General features: G+C 41.7%; 1 protein-coding gene across 1 annotated transcript in view; it reads right to left on the bottom strand.

Moving 5' to 3' along the window:
• Positions 1-27,503, bottom strand: part of REV1 (REV1 DNA directed polymerase) — a 126,070-nt gene that overhangs the window by 50,874 nt on the left and 47,693 nt on the right. The window contains exons 8-11 of the mRNA XM_063458810.1: positions 26,799-26,915; positions 24,315-24,438; positions 23,043-23,171; positions 8,879-9,033 (exon numbers count right to left, since the gene is read on the bottom strand). Coding sequence (XP_063314880.1) covers positions 8,879-9,033; positions 23,043-23,171; positions 24,315-24,438; positions 26,799-26,915 — 525 coding nt within the window. The remainder of the gene's footprint in view (positions 1-8,878; positions 9,034-23,042; positions 23,172-24,314; positions 24,439-26,798; positions 26,916-27,503) is intronic.

Here is a 27,503-nt window from a genome sequence, read left to right as displayed (position 1 = left end):
CGGTGCTGGTCCATTCCACTGTCCTTTCTCGCCATGACTACTGCAATCCGCTTCTCAGTGGTCTTACGTGCTCCCAACTTGCGCCGTTACACTCCATAATGAATGCGGCGGTAAGGCTTATGTTCCTGTCCGCCTGCACCTCCTGTCAGTCCTTACATTGGCTTCCTGTAAGATATAGGGCTCAATTTACAATTCTGGTTCTTGCTTTCAAATATCTACATAATGCTGCTCCCACCTATCTATCCTCCCTAATACACAAGTATGTCCCGTCTAGGCTCTTACGCTCTGCTGAAGACTTACGTCTATCTTCTGTCCGTACTCCCACCTCTGATGCTCGCCTTCAAGAATTCTCAAGGGCTAAACGGTTCCTGTGGAACGCACTTCCCTCCTCCGTTAGATGCTCACCCAGTCTCCACTCCTTCAAACAATAATTAAAAACCCACTTCTTCATAAAAGCGTATCAATTAAAATGTTAATAGCTCCTGACTGATTCCTCTCTTGCAACTGTCAGTCTAATACTATCCTTACCTTTTGTGTCACTTTATCCCACTCCCTCTAGTTTGTAAGCTCATTGAGCAGGGCCCTCAACCCCTCTGTCCCTGTGTGTCTAACTTGTCTGGTTACAACTACATGTTTGTTCGTCCACCCACTGTAAAGCGCTGCGGAATTTGTTGGAGCTATATAAATAATAACATAATAATAATAGCTAGGAGACTTGGTTCTCCTCACCGTTCTAGAGATGGAGACCAGCCAAGAGAAATCTCAATGTATCCTTCCTGATAAAATATTTTATAAATAATTAATAAATACAATTTTCAGGCTCTGGCCCTGGCTGATAATCAGAACAGAGCCAGAGTGCTAAGTACTCTCTGTCCCGTTAACCTTTACAGGGCTGGACATTTTTTGGCCTACTAACTTTAAGGGCCAAGAGATATCACTCTTCATCCAACAGCCCACTAGGTGAATTGTAACGGCCACTCACCAGGCTTTCAGGCTTTCTTGGTATTATTGGTGCCAATTATATATATATATATATATATATATATATATATATATATATATATATATATATATATATTTTAGACAGACAATTGTCTCTTGTTGTGAGTGGCTACAAGTCACAGGTTTAGGCCAGGTATTTTCTTCGTGTTGTGCAAAGGCAAAGAAAACGGCTAGGCGTGGCTGTCCCACGGGTGCCAAACAGAGGATTTGAACCTGGCTCCTTCAATGTCCTGGGCCTGCTATCCTGCCTCTGAGCCATAGCAGAACCTATTCATTTAGAGTGTTCTAGTCCTGCTATAGCCATAGCAGAACCTATTCATTTAGAGTGTTCTAGTCCTGCTATACCTTGCCTTGTTTGCAGCACTAGGGGACTGAACTTCACCTGAGGTTGCTCCTGTCACTCAATGTCCACCTGTGTCAGATTGCTCATTAACCAGGTATTTAAACCTGCCTCTCCCTGAGGGCAGGGTCAGTTCTTTGATTCTGGTAGACGTATTTGGCTCCTGTTATTTTGTCTCCTGATCATGTTTTCTCCAGACTGACCCCGGCTTCTTACCTAGGCTCCACTCCTCGATTATCCTGACCTCTGGCATCCTCTGACTACGGCTAGACCTAGACTATTCTTCAGCTTGTGTTCTTGCCTGTACTGCAAATTAGAGCACTTTTCCTGCAAAGCCCCCATGCACAGATTCACAGCCCAGGTGGCTTCTTACCTGGTCATCCTGGACTGTGTTTATCTGCAAGGGTGAGCGTACATCTCTGCACCTCGGACTCCACCAAGTTAAGACCCTGACAACCAGTTCAGATATGCTCAGAAGCCAGTCTGCCTGCCAACAGACTTTCAATCACAACTCTGTTTAGCAGCAGTACAGTTCACCATGCCATTTAGGAAGTCTAGGTGCAGAAGTCCATAAGGTACTATTTTTGTCATATTTCATTCTTAAAATGATATGCCATATTATTTCTCATCCTTTGACATCATGGCAAAATGTTCTATCAACTTTGGCCTAGATTTAATAAGCTTTCCAAATGATTGCATACTGTTAGAAACACTTTCCAAATGATTTAGCTACAGAAGTCACTATTACAGTCTATGGAAATTTGTAGATAAATCATTTGGAAAGTCTTTCGAACAGTAGTGAATTATTTGGAGCTACTTTATCTGAGGCCTTTATTTTCTAGCCATCATATGTCAATTTATCTTTTCAAATTTCCATAGAGCTATGAATCTTGTTTCCAAATTGTGATGTGCTTACACATACAGCATATATAACATAACTTAACATATTTTTTTTTACCATTCAACACTGTAATGCTTTAGACACTGCCACGTGGTTGGTAAAATACTGCAGTCAAGTAAATGGATACAGCATAATATCTTATAGCAAATTTAATTCTGGTACAGGGGGCACAGAGGATTTGAAAACTAAAAAAACAAACTCATTAAGTGAATATACATGTATACCTAATTGATAGGGGGGGAAACCCAGACGCATTTTGCATTACTGTTCTTGCTGCTTAAGTATTAACGTATTTACAGTTCACTGAAGATGGAAATGACTTATATTTAATTTGATCAATTAAAAACACTATCCTACATATTATAACAGGTTTAGGAAAAACTGTAAAATAGAGCTGCATGCAGGGTCAAAGGATCTGACTAAAACACCCATAAGTTGAAAGGTCCTAAGACTATGTGTCTAGTGTTTATAAGCCTGGTGTAGTGCAGAAAATATTGCAGGTCAGGCTGTTGTATTAGCAGACCACATATAACAAATGAATAACTGTCTGAATTTTATTTGCACAACAGAACCTGTAATTTATCATAAGCCCTTGCTATCCAGCACAAACTCTGGGAAACAACCATCTACATACAATACTTACCTGCATATATTCTCGTAGTGGTAGCTTACTAGATTTATCCATTTAAGCATCAACTACAGCACTAAAGTCATCCCTTAGGACCGCCACACAATCTAGCAAGTAGGACAAAATAAACTGTATAGGGAAGCAGAAAAAAGGAAGAGTCATGTTGGAGTGCAAGAATTTTCCAAAAGAGTTTCAAGACTCAGTTTGCAAAATGTAAAAGTTTTTCATTAGCTAAATGAATAACTATATCACTAATGTGAATTGTGTCACAACGAAGTCCTGTTATTGTGAACAAGGCTACAAGGCCCATGGATAATTGCAACCATGTTCAGCTCAGTTTTACAAGTGAGAAGAATAAAAGTGAGTACGAGACGAAAAAAAGTTCTTGGTCTCCATTGACTTCCAATATTTGATTTTCACTGATATTTTATCCACGTAATAACTGCCACCCTCAAATCTGGTGAACCAATACTTGTATAACCTTTTTACCATACATGATCTAGTAGTGCCTCACTAAGTAAGAATTTTAAGTAGGAAGATCCAAATGAATAACTTAAATTTCTCTCTCTATATATATATAAATATATTATGTATATTATTTTAAATAATAGAGAAGCCATAGTTTCAATGAGCCAAAAATTACAAGTTATGTGGAGACTGCTTAGCTGTGGCAAGCTTAGTCTGTAATAGTCAATGTCTACCAGTGCTGTTGACTATGACTGGAAAAGAGTCAAGAACCTGAGCGACTATTTTTAAAAAATATCCTTGCAAATAAACGGTTAATTTAATTAAGTCATTCATGTGCAAGAACCTGCCTGTAGGCAGCACCACATGCTGTGCTTTATATTAAATGCACAGACAGCGTTAACAAAACGCAGAATGTTGCATTTAAACAATATTGTTTAAAGGGAAACTATAGTCAACAGAACAACTACAAGTTATTGAATTTGTTCTGCTGAGTAGAATCATTACCTTCAGGCTTTTTGCAGTAAACACTGTGCTTTCAGAAAAAATGCAGTGTTTACATTACAGCCTAGAGATAACTTCACTGGCCACTCCTCAGATGGCTACTAGAGGTGCTTCCTAGGGCTGTGCTGCGCACTGTGCAGCACTGCCATTCAGTGTCTCCACCCTCTGCATGGAGACACTGAACTTTCCTCAGAGATGCATTAATTCAATGTATCTCTATGAGGAGATCCTGATTGGCAAGTGCTGGCTCTGCCCCTGATCTGCCTCCTTGACAAGTTCAGTCAAAATGAAATACAAGTTTTGTGCAATCATACTGCCATCACTGTCATCGAGTGTGAATGCACAACACTTCTATTTCGCTCCTGAAGAAGTCCATGCAAATGGAGGGAAACATGTAGGACTCATTTTTATTGATTTTATATATTGTGTTGATTTGTCTCTTAACCTTTTCCCCACTTGGAATCAGAACTGCATGAGGAACCAGTGGAGTTGGTGATATGCTTGCATACATTTTAAACTTGTAAGTGCAATGAAGTATAGAGTGTTTTTATTAATGTGTCTAATTACCGTATATACTCGAGTATAAGCCGACCCGAATATAAGCCGAGGCCCCTAATTTTACCCCAAAAAACTGGGTAAACTTTTTGACTCGAGCATAAGACTAGGGTGGGAAATGCAGCAGCTACTGGTAAATTTCTAAATAAAATTAGATCCTATAAAAATTATATTAATTGAATATTTATTTACAGTGTGTGTATATAATGAATGCAGTGTGTGTGTAAGAGTGCAGTGTGTGTGTGTGTGTGTGTGTGTGTGATGCGATGCAGTGTGTGTGTGTATGAATGCAGTGTGTGTGTGTATGAATGCAGTGTGAGTGTGTATGAATGCAGTGTGAGTGTGTATGAATGCAGTGTGATTGTGTATATGAATGCAGTGTGAGTGTGTGTATGAGTGCGTGTGTGTATGAGTGCGTGTGTGTATGAGTGCGTGTGTGTGATGCAGTGTGTGTGTGATGCAGTGTGTGTGTGATGCAGTGTGTGTGTATGAGTGCAGTGTGTGTGTATGAGTGCAGTGTGAGTGTGTGTGTGTGTGTGTGTGATGCAGTGTGTGTGTGTGTGATGCAGTGTGTGTGTGATGCAGTGTGTGTGTGTGTGTGATGCAGTGTGTGTGTGATGCAGTGTGTGTGTGATGCAGTGTGTGTGTGATGCAGTGTGTGTGTGATGCAGTGTGTGTGTGATGCAGTGTGTGTGTGATGCAGTGTGTGTGTGATGCAGTGTGTGTGTTTGTGTTGCAGAGCCTTGGTGGGGGGTGGGCATTTTTATTATTTTTTTTTAATTATTATTTTAATTTTTTTTGTTATACTATTATTATTATTATTATGTAATATTATTTTATTTATTATTTTATTTTATTATTTTTTTTCGTCCCCCCTCCCTGCTTGATACATGGCAGGGAGGGGGGCTATCCTTCCCTGGTGGTCCAGTGGCATTGGCAGTTCAGTGGGGGAGGGGGGCTGGCAGAGAGCACTTACCTCTCCTGCAGCTCCTGTCAGCTCCCTCCTCCTCTGCGCCGGTCAGTGCAGCTCCTCTGTCAGCTCCCAATGTAAGTCTCGCGAGAGCCGCACTATGACCCCACGGCTCTCGAGAGACTTACACTGGGAGCTGACAGAGGTGCTGAACAGACCGGCGCGGAGGAGAAGGGAGCTGACAGGAGCTGCAGGAGAGGTAAGTAAACACTCTGCAGCCCCCACAGCCCCCAGTCTGTATTATGGCAGTATAAATTGCCATAATACAGACAATTGACTCGAGTATAAGCCGAGTTGGGTTTTTTCAGCACAAATAATGTGCTGAAAAACTCGGCTTATACTCGAGTATATACGGTATTTCCTTTCTTTCTCATTATATGACTTGGTATGAACTGAGTATTAAGACGAGAGAATAATATATCCAGGTCTTCTATCATTATCCCGTTTGTGAGTGCAATATAAACCTATTCCCATTTAATGTAAGATTTAACTATATTACGCCAAGTTTAGCTTTTGTATAGTTGAAGATACTAGTGTACATAATTTTTTTTTTAATATACATACATATATATATATATTTTTTTTTTTATTTATTTTTTTTTAAATCAATTTAAGAAGACTGAGAGATGTTATTTTTGATACCTACATAAGGAATAATGGGATAATTTAAGTATATTTACCCTATTATTCCTATATTTTAATTATTTCTCTGTTTCTGGTGTTGCTATGTTATCTGTTGTAGAGCAGGATCTTTATCAACCTCTGGTTTTTCGGCTATAAGCTAAATTTAAGCAAGGTTCTGTTATGTTGCAAAAGCTAATATTCCCTCAATCTATCAGTCATGGGAATCGCATAAGAGTGCAGAGACAGAGAAGAACAAGTTGATGGATCCCGGATATCAAGATCCAACGCCAGGTAGGGAGAAAAAAAAAAAATATTAAAAAAGGAAAGTGATAATGAAGACTATAATCATTTTGAGACCAGGGGCACAATAGGAAAAAAACATAACACTACTTTAATACATAGCAAGTTGGAGCACAGCTAATTATTGCATCACCCTAGTTATTGGAGTCGTTTTCATCCTAATTTTTTCTAAATCAAGTGATCTTTGAATACATCACGGGGATTTGCAATAAATTTGCACAGTTACACTTTTTAGGTACATCAGCAGTCTACATATAGCATGTAAACAAGTTTATAAATGTGAACCAAAAGTGTCACTTTCAGGGGTCTTCTCTAGTTGACGACTCCAGTTAGGTTCCAGTAAAAGGTAGACTTATCTACCTGAACCTGTCCTTCGTAGCCACATCCATCTTCTACCTGCAGGCCTTCTTCAGCTACTGGCGCTTCATCTGCGAGGAGCTGCAAGAGTACAATTCTAAAGGTCTAGAAGACTTGATTTAAAACTAAATGCATTTACTGCGGTTGTGTGCTATTTACAATGTCTGCTATTGATGTAATTAATATATCCCCAGGAGTGAAATGAACGTGAATTTTATTTTTCCATTGGTTTGCCTGTCTTTTGGATAAAGGATCATGCAAACTCCTCCATAGATCACGGTCCACATTGAGCAAGGTAGATGTAATTATTGCAGTTTATAAACTGCAATAATTACCTTGCAGGGTTAAGTCCTCTAGTGGCTGTCTATCAGACAGCACCTAGAGGGACTTCTGTGTTCTGCGTCGCCAGAATCCCCGTAGGAAAGCACAGAATAATGCTTTCCTATGGGGAGGTCTAATGCGCACGCGACTATTTTCTTGCAGTGCCAGGAAAACGGATATATTTTCCTGGCACTGGAGAGTCCCTTTAAGAATAAACATTTTCTACCTCAGAGAGTGAACCACATTCCATATCACTGTTATATCATATATAATATATATATATATTTATTCTTATTTATTTTTTTTGCATGCTCAAACATTTGTAGTTTTATAAAAAAAAAAAAAAAAGCACAAGCCTTCCTACTTGGCCATACATCATAATTCCAGAAATGTCAGAGTACAGATGGTGCACAGGCACTGACAGCATTAAGACAAACAATAAGCAAATGTGCAGGGATACTAGTTTTCTGACCCTGTGCAGTTTAATTGTTGATTGAATGAAGCAGATTAATTGTATATTGCAATGACCAGATGAAAGCGGCCCCATGGGCCAAACATTATACCATGGATAGGTATATGCATAGACCACACCGTGGAAAGAAATCCTAGGACTACTGTGTTTTGCCATGCTCACTGAGGGATTGTTTTTTTAGCATAGTTAAACCTGTCATAATGTGAATTACCTGCATAAGCGTAGATTTATATTTATACAAAGTTGTTAAAGCACATTTTAACCCTCTCACTCTGTGTTTCGTGCAGTTAGCCATCCTTGGGATATAATGTCTGTCCCATGTTGCAGCTTTCCTCTGCTCAGTTTTAATACACAGTGGAGCTTCCACATTTAAGACACAGCTAAGCTGCAGACAGTCCGAAAAACAAATCTTTTGCTATATGCTACACACTGTGATACCAATGTAATGCTTCTCCTAGCAATTATTGCTCAGTAATGCCATATTTACGATACTAAAGCATAAACTAGCAAGATAACACAACAACACAGAAAACTCTACTACTAGTATAAACTTACAGGTTCATATGTGTAATAAGGAACACGAGTAACAGTTTACAAATATATTCCATCTGGAGGAGATTTATTTTCGACACTGTGCAATGTAAGGCCCCCTGCAATACCTGAGATTGATCAGAATGTACTACTTTATTTTTTTTTTTTAAAGTTTATGTAATTTTATCTTGGGAAGTGCTGCAAAATACTATTTTGCAGAAACCCATCACAGGCCACATTAAAGGAACACCATAGGCACTGTACCTGCTTCATCTCATTGAAGTGTAAAGGGTCAGGAGTCGTTGTTATATTCAGCATTAAACTTTTTTTATTTAATACCAAGTTTCCCGGGCAACACATCCTTTCTGTGCTGCCTTTAGTAATGCGGGAGCATCAGTCTGAGCATCAATGGGCAAATGTGATTGGCTAAAGTGTCAGCTGACTGTTTTTAGTGTGTCACCACACACACTGCTGGTATGAGTTGGTATGGTTAGAAATAAGTTGTAATCTCTGTCTTAGCCATGCCTCCAACAAGGGCCAGACTGTGGATTGCTTAGTGACCTTATTTAGTGTTCCACTGTTCAAAAATAAATGCAGAAGCAGTGCCAGGGAATCCATGAACTATAACCACATCAAGGAGATAAAGTGGCCAACTGACACTCTCAGCCAATTACAAATTTCAGTTACCTGAAAAAAACTGACCCAGATAAGCAATTTAAGTTACACATGAACTGCATCCAAGAAACAAAAACCTACAAAACAATACGTAAAACAACTTTAATTGAACAGCAAGTTAATTTAGTTAAAACAAACCGTAGTATTCGAGTCAAGAACACTGATGGACATTACTAGAATGACAAAGCCATCATGTAATAAAAAGAAGGTAAAACGTGTGATGTAATACTTACCCATTCCAATGGAAGCAGCACATCCTGTTTTTTCTTTAATATCACTGCGGATGGCACTGGCAACTTCATCAGGAGTCAATTTTGTTTCTGTAAGGATTTCAGTAATGTCTGCTAGAGCTTCATCACAGCTGACAGCTTCAATGTCATGGGTGTAACTAAAGGACAGAGAGATGAAACATCGGTAATACATACTGTCAAGACATTATCCATTCCTCTTCTGACTATATAGACAACATTTTGCAACAGAGGAGCAGTTATAGAAAGTCAAGGGCAGAACCTTGTATGTAATTTCACCTTTCTGTGTATAAACCTATATTCATTAAGCGGTGCCCCTGTCTGTTCTATTAAGGGCCCCCTTTCCTTCCTCCATCACAGGTCCAATCCAATACTCCTCCATATGCTTTCCAATTTCTGTGCTCAGGCCCAACAGTTCAGTGGAAGGTAAGTTTTAATTGTGGCTGCCAGCATCTCCATCCCCTAGCACAATGTATAGATGGAATTTTATGCATTTTTAAAAGAATATGAGTAATCATGGCATGGTAGGGCACTGCCCAAATACAAAATAAATACAAATCACTGTTATACCCCAAATTAAAATCTGCAAGCATTAAAATATGCATTTTTCCATTGGGTGCATATATAAAACAGCTGTCAAAGCCTGTCAATCTCTTGTTTGCGGCCTTTCCAACCCTCCCCTTCTAATCCTGCCCAGACTTTCTGTTGCTGCCCAATCACATACTTCCCAATGCAGCTCAATGAGAAGCTCAATGAGAAGTCTTTGCAAGGCAAGTGCTCTGGGATATTGCTGCCTTCTGAGCTTAGCTCCACTGAGCTAACCATGCCAGAAAGAAACTGGAATGGGTGTCTGTTTGAAAGCCAAGGTGGTGTAAACTGGTTAATTTATAAAGGTGTCAATTTCTATAAAAATCTGTATTATTTGCAAAATGAAAAAAATAGGACACTCACTTCACACACAACTTTTCAGCAAGCTAAAGTGCTTTAGGGGTCTGGAGTGACCCTTTAACTAAAGATTTGTGTAGGTGGAATCAAGTAATAAAAACACAACATTTAAGGACTGTAAGGGGATTGAGTCATGTTGAAAGCACTTGGAAATGCAAATCAATTGGATTGAGATCTGGGGAATTTGGAGGCCAAGGCAACACCTTTTTGTCAGCTTTAAATTTGTTCCTCAATCCATTCCTGAACAATTTTTGCAGAGTGGTAGGGTGCATTATCCTGATGAAAGAGGCCACTGACATCAGGAAACACATGAAGGGGTGTATGTGATCTGCAATAATCTCTAGGTAGGTGCTACATGTTAAAGTAACATTCACAAGAAAGAGTCCAAAGTTTCCCAGCAAAGCATTACCTAGAGCATAACACTGCTTCCTTCCCATAGTGCATCTTGCTGCCATGTTTCCCTCAGTTAAATGATGCATTATCATCGGGTCATCTACCTGATCCGAAACAAAATTGGATTTATTAGACCGGACAACCTTCTTCCATTGCTCCATAGTCCAATTTTGACACCCATGTCCCAATTGAAGGCGCTTTCGGTGGTGGACAGGGGTTATCATGGGCACTCCAATTGGTCTGCAGCTACGCAGTCCCATATGTAGCAAACTACGATGCACTGTGTGTTCTGACAACTTTATATCATTGCCAGAATTACGTTTTTCAGCAATTTTAGTTACAGTAGCTCTTTTGTGTGATAGGACCATATTGGCTAGCCTTCGCTCGTGCATCAATGAGCCTTGGGCGTACATGACTGATCTAGGTTCCCTGGTTGTTCTTCCTTGTGCCACTTTTGGTAGATACCAACTACTGCATACAGGGAACACTCCGCAAGACTTGTCATTTTGGAGATGCTCTAACCCAGTTGTCTAGCCATCACTATTTGGCCCTTGTCAAAGTCACTCAGATCTTTTCTCCTGCTTCCAACAGATGAAATTCAAGAACCAACTGTTCACTTGCTGTCTAATATATCCCAAGCCTTGAGAGGTGCAATTGTAACAATAAAAATAAATGTTAATATCACATGTCAGTGGTTTTAATGTTGTGGCTTATCAGTGCAGTTGATTATTAAGAACTCTGCACAGCCTTTTTAATCTGAATTTTGAAATTCAGGTTTCCGTTAATTGTTTAGTGAATACACCTCATTACTTTATCCAAAATTGCTATTTACACAAAACAATGTTGGTTGTGGCTGTAAAAGGCCCTTGTAAAAGGGGAATGTATTTTGTTTTTATATAAAATATGGTACATAACGCAGCAACAGGCACTACAATAATACTTCCAATCAAAGTAGCCAAAATTCTGTAATTTGTAATTGCAATAGATTAATTTGTGTGTGTTGGGCAATCAATACATTTCTATTTTTTGTATTGGTGTGTGGATTTATTTACAATTTGCATAAAACAGTTACAATAATCATTGTAATAAGAAAACGGAGTTACAATAATCATTTTAGTATAATTGTGTATTGTACTCTACTTATATATGGTAGGAATTAAATGAAATTCCTGGTTACTTTGCACAGGCACAATTTGCAGACAGTTAAGCTCAGACAATGAAGCTCATACATTTTGCATTTGTAAACCTTATAAGGAATACTTCCTTCCCAATTGAACAAAGCATTTCTTTGTTTCATGCTCTCTAAAGCAAAATTAGAGCGCTTTAAACTTTTTCTTAACATTAACAACTGTTTACTGACAAATCTACAATTCTTCCCAGGATTTAAAATGCACATATAAGAGTGATATTTATTCCTTCAAAATACTGAAAATGTATGTTCCCTATATTATTCAAAGTAATACTGAAAGTGAGTTAACTACATAGTGATATTGGTGATAAGAAATTTATTGCCTTTTAGAGCCTTTACCACTGAATGCAGCATTCTCAAAGGGATTTATAAAAACACTGTAGGCACCATAACCACTTACTAGATGAAGTAGCTATGATGCCTGTATTCTCAGTGTGCTGGGTTGCATATCACTACTATACAGTTTACTCACTGTTTAGTATATATTCCAAGTCCAGCATTGGACAGTAAGGGAGGAGACTATATTTAAATGAAGAAAAACTACCACAACAAGAGGACATAGTCTTAAATTAGAGGGACAAAGGTTTAAAAATGTCAGGAAGTATTACTTCACTGAGAGGGTAGTGGATGCATGGAATAGCCTTCCAGCTGAAGTGGGATATGCATAAGGCTATCCTATAAGATAAGGCCAGGGACTAATGAAAGTATTTAGAAAATTGGGCAAACTAGATGGGCCGAATGGTTCTTATCTGCCATCAAATTCTGTTTCTATGTTTACAGACAATGTCGAAATGCATGCACAAAACAAACAAAAATGACTAAGGCCCAATATTTCAGTGAAAATGTGAACAACCAATTAAACCCAAGAAACTTCTGGAAAATCATAAATAGCATATAATCCCTCACAATCAACTCTCAACCCTCCAATGTCAAAATAGACAACCAAACACTGCAACACTCCCTAGATGTAGCAAATGTCTTTAATAATTATTTTGTTGGATGTGCTACCACCCTAGTTGCAAAGATAACAAATGTGGCCCTGCCAAATCGTCAAAATCCTCATATAGAGAAATTAAATTTTAGACCTGTCTGTTAGTGTCGTTAATAAACATCTTAATAATTAAAAAATGAAAAACCGGGGGGCGGGGCCGGATCGCCAAGCTGGACGATCGCAAGCAGGATCAGCTCCTGCAATATATCAGCGTATAAGCTTTAAAATCATGATTTTAAACTTAAAAACAGACCAACAGCGATGGTCCTCAGCGCAGAAGGAACACTGGATCCAGGGAGAGGCTGGCTCCTCGAGCTTCAGTCCCCTGGAGAAGAAATCTTCTATGTCCCAGGTGGGGCCTTCTCCGGCAGTGAGTGGGGCGGACGGCCGCTGCCCCACTATCCTGCCTAACGGAGCCCAGCCAGAGACCCAAACCCGCGTGGACCTGGCCCTGTTCCCCCCCCTATGGACCGGCGGGGGTGATCCCGGTCCTCACCCTGTGGCCCCGACCACGGCAACGCAACTAAGACCCAGCAACAACACCACCTTGATCTGCGGCCAGAGCGGTGCGCCTAAAATGGCGGGCGCCATGTGCGCAGGAGCCAGAGGGAAGACCTGCTCTCTCCCCGTGCTCACAGCAACCAGCGCGGCTCCCGGGCACAAGCCTGATGGGCTCGCGGCCTTCCTACCCTGCAACACAAACAAACGGAAGAACCCTCAAATGTCTCCGCAGCAATCCAAACCAGCGGCAAGGAGGTCAGGCGATCCAACCAAGCTGCTGACAGCTGCTGCACCGAAGCAACGAAACACCACACAACGACCTTTCCCGTCAGGGACAACCGATCTTGCAGCCATGCGAGGTACTCCTGCAAAGGGGCCGACCCCATACTCACCTTACACCCTTCTTGCATTACGACGGCCCCGAAAAATTCGGCGCGAAAAACAGCGGCAAGTTTTCTCGGACAACGTTCAGCTTCCTACCTTGGCGGACATTAGCCTCCTGATTAACAAATATGGCAGGCCCAACTTACCACAGTTGCAGCCCAAGGGAGCCCAGCGAGGAGTTCAACGAAAAGCATTGCTGGACTGTGCCCAGATTCCCGCCCCGACGGACACTCGCTCCCTATTACACCGACACGCCAGAGCAGGCATCGGCTAACCCTGAGACTGCTACCTTCTGTGAGGACTCGGGCTCACCGTAGTGCCGGTCCCTATCTCCTGAACCAGCTCAAGTAACCAGGGTGATATCTTCTTCAAAGCTTCTTACCCAGATCCAGCATGATTATTTTATATTGTACTGCAATACAGTACAATATAAAAAAAACTGCTATGTTTATCAATTAGTTAAGCCTTCCCCTATTTCCTCTAGTGGCTGTCTCACTGACAGCCGCTAGAGGCGCTTGCGTGATTCTCACTGTGAAAATCACAGTGAGAGCACGCAAGCGTCCATAGGAAAGCATTATGAATGCTTTCCTATGTGACCGGCTGAATGCGCGCGCAGCTCTTGCCGCGCGTGCGCATTCAGCCGACGGGGAGGAACGGAGGCGGAGAGGAGGAGGAGAGCTCCCCGCCCAGCGCTGGAAAAGGGTAAGTTTTAACCCTTTTCCCCTTTACAGAGCCGGGCGGGAGGGGGTCCCTGAGGGTGGGTGCACCCTCAGGGCACTCTAGTGCCAGGAAAACGAGTATGCTTTCCTGGCACTAGAGTGGTCCTTTAATTTCAAAAAATGTGTGCAGTGACCCTCTATGCCTTAAACGTGTTCATATGTGTATTCTACCAATCTTGTACCTGCTGTTGGGGCATGGCAAGAGCTCGTGTTAACTATTTGCACCACAAAAAAAAAGAATAAAAAAAAAAAAAGGAAAAACCAGTATGGACCAGATCAAATCCCAGCAATGTTGCTGAAGCTCAGTGCGCCAGCAATTGCTAAATCTGTCACTGCCCTTATCAATGAATCCCTAGTGTCAGGATACATACCCAACCTTTGGTAGACTGCAAAAGTTGTACCTATTCATAAAAGTGGTGACAATACTTTGGTATCTAACCATCGCCCGATATCATTGCTCCCTGTATTGTCAATTTTTTTTTTTTAAAAATGCATCCACATGCAAATATGTGAATAGTATCAACGATCAAATTATCTGACCCCTGATCAATCAGGGTTTCGTCCAAATCACTCAACTTCAACTGCCCTCTGAAAATTTTCCAATGACATCCAAATTGGCATGGAACAAGGAGACTTAATTAGAGCTATTTACCTTAATTTGGCCAAGGCCTTTGACACAGTAGACCATGGCATTATGTTGCAAAAACGTAAACTCAGGCACTGGTGATAGTCCGCTAACCTGGTTTCGATCATATGTTTCAGACCGATTGCAATATGTGGCCATTTCTGATAGCGCTTCCCTCCCTCTTCCAGTCACGTGTGGTGTTCCCCAAGGCTCCATACTCAACCCCCTGCTATTCACATTACACCCTGTTCCAAATTATTATGCAAATTTTATTTAACCCCTTAATGACTGAGCCAAATGTACACGTTGTGAACAGAACAAAACGTAAACAAAACCAGGCATTTGCGCTATATGTCTGTCCAACCGTAATTCACCTCTTTCATATTAAATGCACCCCCCTTATTATATATCATTTTATTCAGGGGAAACAGGGCTTTCATTTAATATCAAATATTTAGCTATGAAACATAATTTAATCTGAAAAAAATGGGAGAAAATAAAAAATGTTGTTATTTTTTTAGTTCTACATGACATTTTAACTGTGAATGTCATAATACTGTTTGCTTTTACTGCAATAAAATACACATATTTGTATTCAGCAAAGTCTCACATGTAAAACAGTACCCCCTATGTACAGGTTTTATGGTGTTTTGGGAAGTTACAGGGTTAAATATAGCGAGTTACATTTGAAATTGAAATTCGCCAGATTGGTTACGTTGCCTTTGAGACTGTATAGTAGCCCAGGAAATAAATTTTGCGTTAGCGTTAGTATTCGTTTGTGTGTCTACTATTGCAAATGGTATGCCATCATAGGGGTAATTTTCATTATTGGGCTACCATAGGGTCACAAAGGCAGCGTAAGCAATCTGGCGAATATTAATGTGAAAAAAATGAAACACAAGCCTTATATTTGACGCTGTAACTTTTGAAAACACCATAAAACCTGTACATGAGGGGTACTGTTGTACTCGGGAGACTTCGCTGAACACAAATATTTGTGTTTCAAAACAGTAAAAAGTATTGCAGCAATAATATCGTCCGTGTAAGTGCTGTTTGTGCGTGAAAAATTCAAAAACCGTCACTTATACTGGCGATATCATCGTTGTAATACATTTTACTGTTTTGAAATATTTGTGTTCAGCGAAGTCTCCCGAGTAAAACAGTACCCCCCCATGTACAGGTTTTATGGTGTCTTGGAAAGTTATAGGGTTAAATATAGTGCTAGCAAATTAAATTCCCTATACTTTCGGCATGGGTTGTCAGACAGGTCCCGCTAATTGTAATTAATTAAGATACCTAATTATGTAAAAATATTACATAAATATATGTGTAGAATTAATATATGTATATATTTATACATATGTGTATATATATATATATATATATATATTTTTTTTTTTTACAAATATTTTTATTTATATATATATTATTTCGTTCTACATGTATTTTGATATAAATATATATACTAATATCACAATAAATATATACATACAATATATATATATATATATATATATATATACACTTAGATCATATATATATACAGGGGCGGACTGACCGGTCGGGCACTTCGGACATGGTCCGAGGGCCCGGCCGGGAGGGGGGCCCGCCATCAGGGGGCCCGGCCGCCCCTTTAAATGCTGCAGCCGCCTGAGCGCTCTCTTAAGAGCGCTCAGGCGGCTGCAGCTTCTCCCCTCGCCTCCCCGTAGCGTGGCCGAGCTGCTCTGCGACCGCGGTGCCGGCCGGAGTTATAGGAAGGTGCACACACACTGAGTGTGCACCTTCCTGTCAGTCCGTCCGGGTACAGGAAACAGAAACTCCTGTTCCGCGCGGAACAGGAGTTTCTGTTTCCTGTACCCGGCCGGACTGACAGGAAGGTGCACACTCAGTGTGTGTGCACCTTCCTATCAATCCGGTCGGCACCGCGGACGCAGAGCCTCTCGGCCACGCTACGGGGAGGGGGTAAAAAGAGAGAGAGAGGGAGGGGAGGGGGGGGGTTAAAAGAGAGAGGGGGGGGTTAAAAGAGAGAGGGAGGGGGGGTTAAAAGAGAGAGGGGGGTTAAAAGAGAGAGGGAGGGGGGGTTAAAAGAGAGAGGGAGGGGGGGGGGTTAAAAGAGAGAGGGAGGGGGGGTTAAAAGAGAGAGGGAGGGGGGGTTAAAAGAGAGAGGGAGGGGGGGTTAAAAGAGAGAGGGAGGGGGTAAAAAGAGAGAGGGAGGGGGTAAAAAGAGAGAGGGAGGGGGGTTAAAAGAGAGGGAGGGGGGGTTAAAAGAGAGAGGGAGGGGGGGGTTAAAAGAGAGGGGGGTAAAAAGAGAGAGGGAGATGGGTTAAAAGAGAGAGGGAGGGGGGTTAAAAGAGAGAGGGGGGTTAAAAGAGAGAGGGAGGGGGGGTTAAAAGAGGGAGGGGGGGTTAAAAGAGGGAGGGGGGGTTAAAAGAGAGAGGGAGGGGAGGTTAAAAGAGAGAGGGGAGGTTAAAAGAGAGAGGGGGGGTAAAAAGAGAGAGGGAGGGGGGTAAAAAGAGAGAGGGAGGGGGGTAAAAAGAGAGAGGGAGGGGGGTAAAAAGAGAGAGGGAGGGGGGTAAAAAGAGAGGGGAGTAGGGGGGTAAAAAGAGAGAGGGAGGGGGGTAAGAAGAGAGAGGGGGGGTAAGAAGAGGGGGGGGGGGTAAGAAGAGGGAGGGGGGGTAAGAAGAGGGAGGGGGTAAGAAGAGAGAGAGGGGGTAAGAAGGGAGGGGGGAGTAAGAAGAGGGGGAGTAAAAGAGGAAGGGGGGAGTAAGAAGAGGGGGAGGGGAGAGTAAGAAGAGGGGGAGGGGAGAGTAAGAAGAGGGGAGATTAAGAAGAGAGGGGGGGAGTAAAGGGGGTAAGAAGAGGGGAGGGGGGAGTAAAAAGAGGAAGGGGGAGTAAGAAGAGGGGGGAGGGGGGTAAGAAGAGCGGGGAGGGGTAAGAAGAGGGGGGAGGGGGTAAGAAGAGGGGGGAGTAAGAAGAGGGAGGAGTAAGAAGAGGGAGGAGTAAGAAGAGGGAGGAGTAAGAAGAGGGAGGAGTAAGAAGAGGGAGGAGTAAGAAGAGGTGGGAGTAAGAAGAGGGGGAGGGGGAGTAAGAAGACGGGGAGAGTAAGAATGGGGGTAAGAAGAGAGTGGGAGTAAGAAGGGGGTAAGAAGAGGGGGAGGGGGGGTAAGAAGAGGGGGAGGGGGGAGTAAGAGGAGGGCAATTGCCCCATCCCCTGTCCGCAGGCACCGTGCGGGCAGCCGGCAGGGGAGGGAGGAAGAGAGGACCCGGGAGCTCAGCCTGCAGCTCCTCTGGGTCCTTCTTGCGTGAGCACAGATCGTTGCCGCGGTTACCACGGCAACGTTACGGCTCTTGCAAGAGTAAACTCTAGCCCTGGAGCTACGGGCTAGAGTTCACTCTCAACACTGTGACCACCAGGTATTCCTGGTGGTCGCAGTGGTGAGAGTGAACTTTAGCCCCATAAACACACTGCCCCCACACCATACACATTCACACACTGCCCCCCATACACACACACTGCCCCCACACACACCATACACACACACTGCCCCCACACACACCATACACATTTACACACATTGCCTCACACACACACACATACACTGCCCACCCATACACACACAGCCCCCCATACTAACATTGCCACACACATACACAGCCCCCTCGTACACACATTGCCCTACACACCCTACACATTCACACACTACACCCCCTCACACACACTGAACCTTTCACACAGACTACACCCCTTACACATTGCACCACTGCTCCTATACCCTACTACAGCCTCATATCCCAGCAGACCCCAGGTAAGTTGTCAAACTGTTCTTAAACGGTTTGACTACTTACTCTGGGAGGGGGGGCCCGGCCCTCCTGGCACCATAACGACTACACAGAGTAGTAGTGGTTATTGTGCATGGATTATTTCTTTAAATAATCTACGAGTGCCCCAGTAGCCAGCAAGCCAGCCAACCCACAGGCCAGCCAGCCCACAGGCTGGCCAGTAGACAGCCAGCCAGCCTACAGGCCACCAGTTAGGCTTAAAGCCAGCAACCCCACAGCCTGCCAACCGCAGCCAGCAAGCCACAGCCTGCCAGCCAGCAAGCCCACAGCCTGCCAGCCGCAGCCAGCAAGCCCACAGCCTGCCAGCCGCAGCCAGCAAGCCCACAGCCTGCCGGCAGTAGCCAGTAAGCCCACAGCCTGCCAGCAAGCCCACAGCCTGCCAGCCGCAGCCAGCAAGCCCACAGCCTGCCGGCAGTAGCCAGCAAGGCCACAGCCTGCCAGCAAGCCCACAGCCTGCCAGCCGCAGCCAGTAAGCCCACAGCCTTCCAGCAAGCCCACAGACTGCCAGCCAGCAACAGTAATTAAGATAAGAGGAGCCAACTTGGCCTAGGTATCAGCTATGTTGTGTTGCTATATTGTGAATAGGAACCAGAGTGTTGGAGAGACCCCCCTCCAGGCCCCATTAGACTCCATTGTAGTCTCTAATGGGACCTGGAGGAAATTATTTCTAACACACTCTCTAAAGGACACTGAGATAGCCTCTGCTAGAATGCTCCCCCCCCTCCATGGCCCATTAGCCCTCAATTGTAGTCTCTACTGGGGCCAGCAGGGACACTGAGATGGCCTCTGTTAGAAAGACCCCCTTCCAAGCCTGTTAGACTCCATTGTAGTCTCTAATAGGGCCTGGAGGGGATTCTTTCTAACACACTCTCTAAAGGACACTGAGATAGCCTCTGCTAGAAAGACCCCCCTCCATGGCCCATTAGCCCTCAATTGTAGTCTCTACTGGGGCCTTGAAGGGATTATTGCACTTTTGTTCCTTGTGTCTAAAGATTGTGTAGGGTGTGGCTGGAGGCGGTGCATGGAGGCGGGACATGGGTGGCGCTTGCTGCGGAGTATGGGTGGGGCCTGTAAGGGGGCCCTTGATTTATTTTGCCCGGGGGCCCTGAGGGTTCTCAGTCCGCCCCTGTATATATATATATATATATATATATATACACAAAAAATAGAAAATTCCATGCACTCTTGCTTGAAGTTAATAAATAGTATAAATGATACAAGACCGTGAGTGCAGCCCAGTTACTGCTGTTTTGTTATATATATATATATATATATTATATATATATTATATATATATATATATATATGATCTAAGTATATAATTATTATTTTTTTACACTGATTAATTTATTTTATTTTATTTCAAGCCAGCAGGGGGACTATCTGTCATTACAGTTAGTCCCCCTGCTGGCAATGCCTGAGCCAGCTAACCTGGCCATGTGATTGTGAGGTCCTCACTCCAGGCCCCCAGGACGTCGGATGTGCCGGGGGGGGGCTCCCTGGGAGTCCCCCCAACCGGGTTAGTAAGAAAAGACCGGAGGGCCTACAATTACGCCCGGCGGCATTTAGAGCCGCTTAAAATAGGTCGTAATTGTACGCCCTCCGGTCTTAAAGGGTTAACTGTCACACAGATTAAATATTTTGTTTTTCAGTTTAACTCATGGATGGCATTGTGTCTCAGGGCTCTTTTGATCGCTGAAAACAATCTCGGACACCTGTGATAATTAGATTGCCAGGTGAACCCAATTTAAGGAAAAACTACTAAAGGAGGGTGTTCCACATTATTAAGCAGAGCACCATTTTCATGCAATATGGGGAAGAAAAAGGATCTCTCTGCCCTCCCCTCCCCCCCCATCCCCTTACTTCCAGTTCCCACCCCTTCTGGTACCCCAAACTCCCCCTGAAGGGAGCCTCACAAACATACACCGACCAACCACCAAGAAAAAAGACACATAAAGAACACAAAGACACAATATGCGAACCAAAAATAACCTCGTTATTGTTATTGTTATCACAAACCGATATTTTGCAAAACAATGTTACCCCCCTCCATAATGACGTTTTAGAACCATCCCCCTAAAAGGAACAGAGTCAAAAAGCGACAGCAAAAGAGTGCTATAGCAACAAAAAGTAAACTGCTAATGTAATTACTTTTTCTCTATAAATGTTACGGGTAATGCTAATACGAACCATGAACTCTGTGAAATTAACCCTGCTCCCAAGTTCTACTTTCTGTACCCTACCCCAAATACTACTGGAAAATTCAAAATAAAGAATTTATTAAAAAATTTTTTTTTTAAAAAATACTGTTATCATTAGGAGGTTTGTTCAATAAAATTTGAATTGTACTCTTAATAGTTGATAACATGAGAATTATGCTGACTGTTATTTACAGCAATTATTTAGGTAAATGAGAAAAATTTGCATAATACTTTGGAACAGGTATATTTATAAATTATCTGCCTAATGTCTGCAAATCCACAACTCTACACATGTATGCAGACAACACTGTCATCTACACTAGTAAATCCAAGCTACCGCAGCTTGAGGCTGTGCTCCAAAACCAATTCAGAGAGGTAGAAAAGTGGATAGCGTATAATAAACACTTACAATGATCTTTGAAACTGTACCTAAATTACCGTATATACTCGAGTATAAGACAAGTTTTTCTGCAAATTTTTTGTGCTGAAAAACCCCCACTCGTCTTATACTCGAGTCACTATCTGTATTATGGCAACTTACATTGCCATAATACAGATAAGGACCGCCGGGCTCATTACAAGCCCGGCGGTCCTGCTGGGGGCTGGCAGCGAGCTGTAACTTACCGTTCCTGTCAGCTCCCTTCTCTCTCCTCCGTTCCGGTCAGCTCCCTTCTCCTTCACTGTAAATCTCGCGAGAGCCGCGGGGTCAGAGCGTTGCCATGGGTTACCGTGGCAATGCTCCGTGCGGCAGTCAAACCGCGAGACTTACAGTGGAGGAGAAGGGAGCTGACCGGAACGGAGGAGAGAGAAGGGAGCTGACAGGAGCTGCAGGAAAGGTAAGTTACAGCTCGCTGCCATCCCCCCTCCTACACAGCCCATCCACTGGACCACCAGGGAAAAATCTAAATAAAATTTTTTATAATAATATAATAAAAAAATTACTTATATTAAAATAAAATAAAAATAATATAAAAAAACAAAATTTAATATTAAAATAATAATTTTTAAAAAATAATAAAAAAGCCCCCCCCAACAAGGTTACACACACAGCATTCATACACACACACACACAACACACACTGCATTCATATACACACACACTCTGCATTATATACACAAAGTAAATATTCAATTAATGTAATTTTTGGGGGATCTAATTTTATTTAGAAATGTACCAGAAGCTGCTGCATTTCCCACCCTAGTCTTATACTCGAGTCAATAAATTTTCCTATTTTTTGGGGGTCTCGACTTACTAGAGTATACACAGTACATAAGCTACAAAATCAACAACTGTGTATCAGAATAAATTCAAATAATACACCGACAGCAGTCTGCTCTTTTAAATATCTAGGTATGTTGCTAGACCACAATCTATCCTTTGGCCTTCACATTGAAAAAATCTCTTCAAAACTTTACCCAAAACTAGGTGCCCTGTACACAAACAAATCCTGCCTAAGCGCTACAGTAAGGAGCCGGTCATTGATTATGGGGATGTAGTGTATGCTCCCGCACCGCAAAACCACCTTAATAAACTTAATACGTTATATAATTTGTTCTGCCGCTTTGTACTAGAATGTAATTACTTTAACCACCACTGTGACATGTTCAAAGAGCTAAACTGGCTGTCGCTGGATTCCTGACTCACTCTTCATCTTTCCAGCCTTGTGCATAAGAGCATTTCTGGGAAGCTCCCACCCTACCTGAGTAGAACGCTCTCCCCGGCTGTTTCCACCTCCTATAACCTCCAATCTAGTACTAGCATGATATTTAGCATACCGCAATACAAAAATAAAGTGGCTCGATCCCCTTTTCCTACAGAGCACTGCAATTATGGAATAACCTCAGGGACACGGTCAAATCTTCATTCAATCTAAAACCTTTTAAGAGATCTATGGCAATATACCTCAGCACAGAATGCACCTGTCATGGTTGAATATATTTATTACCTGTTATGTATTAAATTTATATATATATGTGTGTGTATGTGTGTATATATATATATATATATATATATATATATATATTTATTTATTGACATTGTTGATAGAGTTGAAAAGGGGAAAAAAATATCATTCAGAAAACTAGGGGGGGGGGATTCCATTTTTAATGTCTTTAGGACACAAATGGAATCCCCCTCCCCCCCCCCCCCTAGTTTTCTGAATGATATTTTTTCCCCCTTTTTGGTGCCTTTTCAACTCTATCAACAATGTCAAGAAACAAAGAAATAAATAGTAAAACTAAAAATATTCAGAACATAGGAATGCATTTTAAAATAAAACCAGCAAGTATTGAACATCAAAGTAGTTTATCTGCCTGTATATGGAAAAAGGTGAAAGACGGGAATGAAATGACTTTTTTTACCTTGCTAATGTTTGGTACATAGTCATGGCAACCTCCTTGTATGCATCAAAATCATAAGGTACAACTTGGAGATCAGGGCAGAGTAGCTTAGCTCTGCCAAAGAACATTCCATTTTTCACACCGGCTTGTCTACATAGAATAAGGACAAATGTTCAGAATAAATTACTAAATGAAATGCTTTTGAATTAATTTCTTAGTTAACACAGTCAAGCATAATACAAACAGTTTGCAATTCATTAGTTTAAATAAACTCACGCATAATTGCATACAGTGTGCAAATAAGCGCACATTTTAATCCATTACAGGCGCTTTTCTTAGGTAAGAAAGCAAAAACGCAGGTTATACTATGGCAGTAAAGCTGCACTGTCATTTTGCAGTGTTTGTTTAAACAATTTAAATAAAAGATAGAGATAGATCTCAATCTCTCTCTCTCTATCTCGATCTATGAAAAAGTAGGGAAAACAGAGTATGATGTTTGGCAATCAGCATTAGTAAGCAAGTTCCAATACAGTTGGCAAGGTAATTTAGCCACATTCAAAAGTCCCACAAAAGGACAAACTGGAGGTATCACAGACCGTGCCGAACAAAATGGTGGAAAGAAGATAATAAATATAAATAAGGGCAAGTGGCATTGGCGAGTTGATGGGGAAGAATATAATCATGCAATAAAAGGGGCCCAAGGAAAGGGAAACAGAAAGCAATAAAAATAGCATTGCTGCTTTAAGCCAATGTTGACTAAATTTTACATAATACTGAAATCCCTTAGTTTGGTGGAGCATCATAGCAAATGCAAACCAAAACAGCTACGGTCTTAAAGCCCAGTCAAAACTGAAATATTTTTATATCTATGGGATAAATAATGTTTTATCTGGTCCACGGTAAGTAGTCAAACCATTTTTAATCAACTGGATACCTCAAGCACACCTTCCATTTCTGAGATTCCTAGAGCATATGTCCACCTTCTGCAAATAGATATATCGGTTTGTCTATATCTGGATGAATTTAATTCACTTACAGGAACACCTGTTGCTGTCAGCTAATGAATTCCACCCCAACACAGACAGAAGTCTCTATAGTCAGTATTATATGGAGGTCAGGCGTCGGACGCCTGGGGATTCCAGGTTATAGTCAGATTATGCAACATTGTTTGACTACTTATTATGGGAAACCATTGAGGGGCAAATAGAATACTTGACACGCACAGCAATATAGGAATAGTAACAATGTAGAAAACATTCTAAATTTGGCACAAATACTGTTGTCATGTTATACCTTGCTTCATAACTACAGGATGCTATTTCAGCTAAGGACAGCTGTGAGATATCCAAATCCAGTCCATTTTTTTGTGTGCCATGTGAAATTTCAGAATTAGATGGATCCTGTTTATTGGGGATTTCTGCAAGGAAAATTTCAGAATTATTATGAAGTGTCTGTAGGTAAATAACCGGTTTTAAATGAAGAAGAAGAAGAAAAAAATGAGTTGAGTAAATCATTTTGCTAAAAGCATTTATTGGGATGGGGTAGAGGAAGAGCAGTATTGGGATGGGGTAGAGGAAGAGCATTGGGGATTTCTGCAAGGAAAAGGAGCAGGGATAGTTAGAGCAAGGAAAGGAGGGGGAGAAGAAGAGCAGAGGAAAAGAGAATAAGAGATACATTTAAACTTGAAAGGACACTATAGTCACCAGAACAACTACAACATAATGTAGTGGTTGTGGTGTCTATAGCCTGTCCCTGCAGGCTTTTTAATGGAAACACTGCATACATTACGTCCTAGTAACGGCTCTATTGGCAGTCACTCTGACGTTCCCCATAGAGATGCATTGGTGCAATCTTCTCTATGAGGAGATGATGATTGGCACGGCAGTTTGCAGTGCATGCGCAATAGCCTTCCAATGCTCTTATGTTTCAGGCTCCTAGCTTCTAGAAAAAAAGTCAAAAGTATATGTATGGTAGGCAATATTCATATAAATAAAACGAGACACAGAATAACCACAGACAACGTTTAATTACTTTTCAATGGGCTTGGCCGTGGTGTTTATTCAAAGCTCAAGGGGCATACAACCATAACTTTGTAACCATAACCATATAACATATGGTTCACCAACTTTAAAAACTTTTAACTTTATTAACCACCAAATAGCCAGTCAGTCATAACTAACCTGACCATGTTTTACTTAAAACTTTCAACTTTGCCAATCCGTCATAACTAACCTTACCGCCTTTTATTTAAAACCATTTACCACCATATCCTTCCTCAGAACTTGACCCTGAGGATGACTTTTGCCCCAATGCTTCATAACACGACAATACAGTTAAATAAAAGTAAAGGGAGAGGGGGTGGGGTCCGTCCGCCCCGTTCCTGCTTCAGTCCACTCTAACAGGATTAAACCTGTGCTGCTTCTTTTTATACTTTTCCAGTTTCCCGCTCTTTTTCTGCTTGCAACTTTCAACCAATCCCATGCCAGCACCAGCCCCCAGAAACAGCTGTGTAATCAATTCTGCCCAGATACCCGTCTAACTGACCATCTACCACAAGATGTAAAATTGCTCACATTCAAATCCTAGACAAAACATATTAACTTATTCATTGCCACCATACATATATGCCACAATGCTTAGTGCCTGTGGCTTCTTAATAGCTCACAAAGCAACATACACAACAGACATACTGCCAGTCAGAACAAAAGATGCATCCTTAGCTGGCCATACGAACATGAAACAGAAAAGCTGATCCTTGCAAAGACTATCAGAGGCCTAATGTCCACGGTACCAGAGAGACCCCATGGTCTGGGAGAGCAGTGGTTTTGTTTATTTATTTTAGATTACTTACCTAGCTGTAAATGGAGGGAAAGTAGTCATTTCTCTGCACTGAGATTTAGTCTACATCAAGTACATTCTCTGAACAGTTTTCCCTATTTAGTTGGCTCTGTTTTAGTGCTCGTCGTACCAGTGCCTTTTTAAAAAAATGCTTCTAAACACTAAAAAACTAAAACAAACTCAACTATTTCGGAGAGACCATCTGTTTGTTGCAACACAGCTCTAGTGGCGCATCCGCACAAATAGTGGAATAAACCTCCACTATATCAATCAGATGGTCTCATAGAGATCATCTGATTCCCACAGAGTGTGTTTGTGTCTTACTAGTCTTCCAATACCTTCCCATGGGAAAGCATTGGATTTACTGTGATCATTGATCTCCATCAGCCAATGATGCGAGACCAGCTGCGAAGGAGAAAATGTAAGAAAAAACACGTTTTTTTTTTGTTTTTTTTTGCCTTAATGGCACCAGGGAACTATAGCGTTGAGAAAACACATCTAGATTTCTAACACTATATTGTTCATTTGAGCATTTTTGGTTCCCAGCAGAGCCCATGCAGAGAGTTAGCAGTCATCTTCAAGTCCAAACTGCCATATGCCAATGACCTGTGTCGTTAATCACAGATTAGCACCAATTACAAAAAGAGTACACGATGCCCAGAAATCATAATACACCATTCAAATTCTTATTATCCGTTTACACACAACACCATCACCACTTAAGATAAGCATTTCCTGCCCCCACTGTTTACCCAATTAAAAAAGTGTAAAATGTGCTCAGCAGAATAACAAACCCTTGGCCAAATTTTTACACAGGCAAACATATATATTACTATCTCTTTCTCAGTAATATTATTAAATAAACATGTGGATTTGAAACAATCTAATTTCAACAAATAATGCTAATAAATGTTATGTTTATATTGAAAATAAACATACCCGCTTTTCCATTCAGCGTCCTACTTTGATAATATTGGAACTCTAGTTGAGGATTAGCACCTTCACGCGATGACTGTCTCCCTGCACCTCGGTTGCTTGTAACTGCTACTGGTTTTCCTGTGGAGAAAAATTAAACACAACAAGTTTTGTTAGACCTAATATCTGTCACTGTTATGTAACCATTAAGTATACAGTGTGTGACATCCAAAAGCCCAACTAAATCTCTGGTCAAAACTCCATTGGCCTATGTACATGTTAGAGGTTTACTTTGATAACATGCACTGTATGTTGCAATGTGCATCCACATATGCTGCACACAAATTGTATGCATTATTTGTGCTACAATAAACAGATGTGATAGAATGTAATACATTACAAGAGCTACCAGGAAGTAGTGAGGCAGCTCCAGTATGTGAAGATGGAGAAGGGGAGTATTTTGGTCTAGTTACTATCACTCAGTGTTCTATCTCTTTACCCGTTAAAGCGCTAGTCTGGTCTCTAGCTCATTATAGCCACTCCTCAGATGGCCACTAGAGGTGCTTCCTGGGTCCGTGCTGCTGACGCTCAAAGTCTCTACTTTCTGCATGGAGATGCTGAACTTTTCTCATAGAGATGTATTGATTCAGTGCATCTCTGCAAAGAGATACTGATTAGCCAAACTAGCGTCTAGCCCCGCCTCCATGACAATCTCCGCCAATCCAATTA

The sequence above is a fragment of the Pelobates fuscus genome, chromosome 1, assembly GCF_036172605.1.
Source record: "Pelobates fuscus isolate aPelFus1 chromosome 1, aPelFus1.pri, whole genome shotgun sequence".
Classification (NCBI taxonomy): domain Eukaryota; kingdom Metazoa; phylum Chordata; class Amphibia; order Anura; family Pelobatidae; genus Pelobates; species Pelobates fuscus.
The sequence above is the reverse complement of the archived record's forward strand: the minus strand, read 5'-3'. Positions and strand labels throughout refer to the sequence as shown.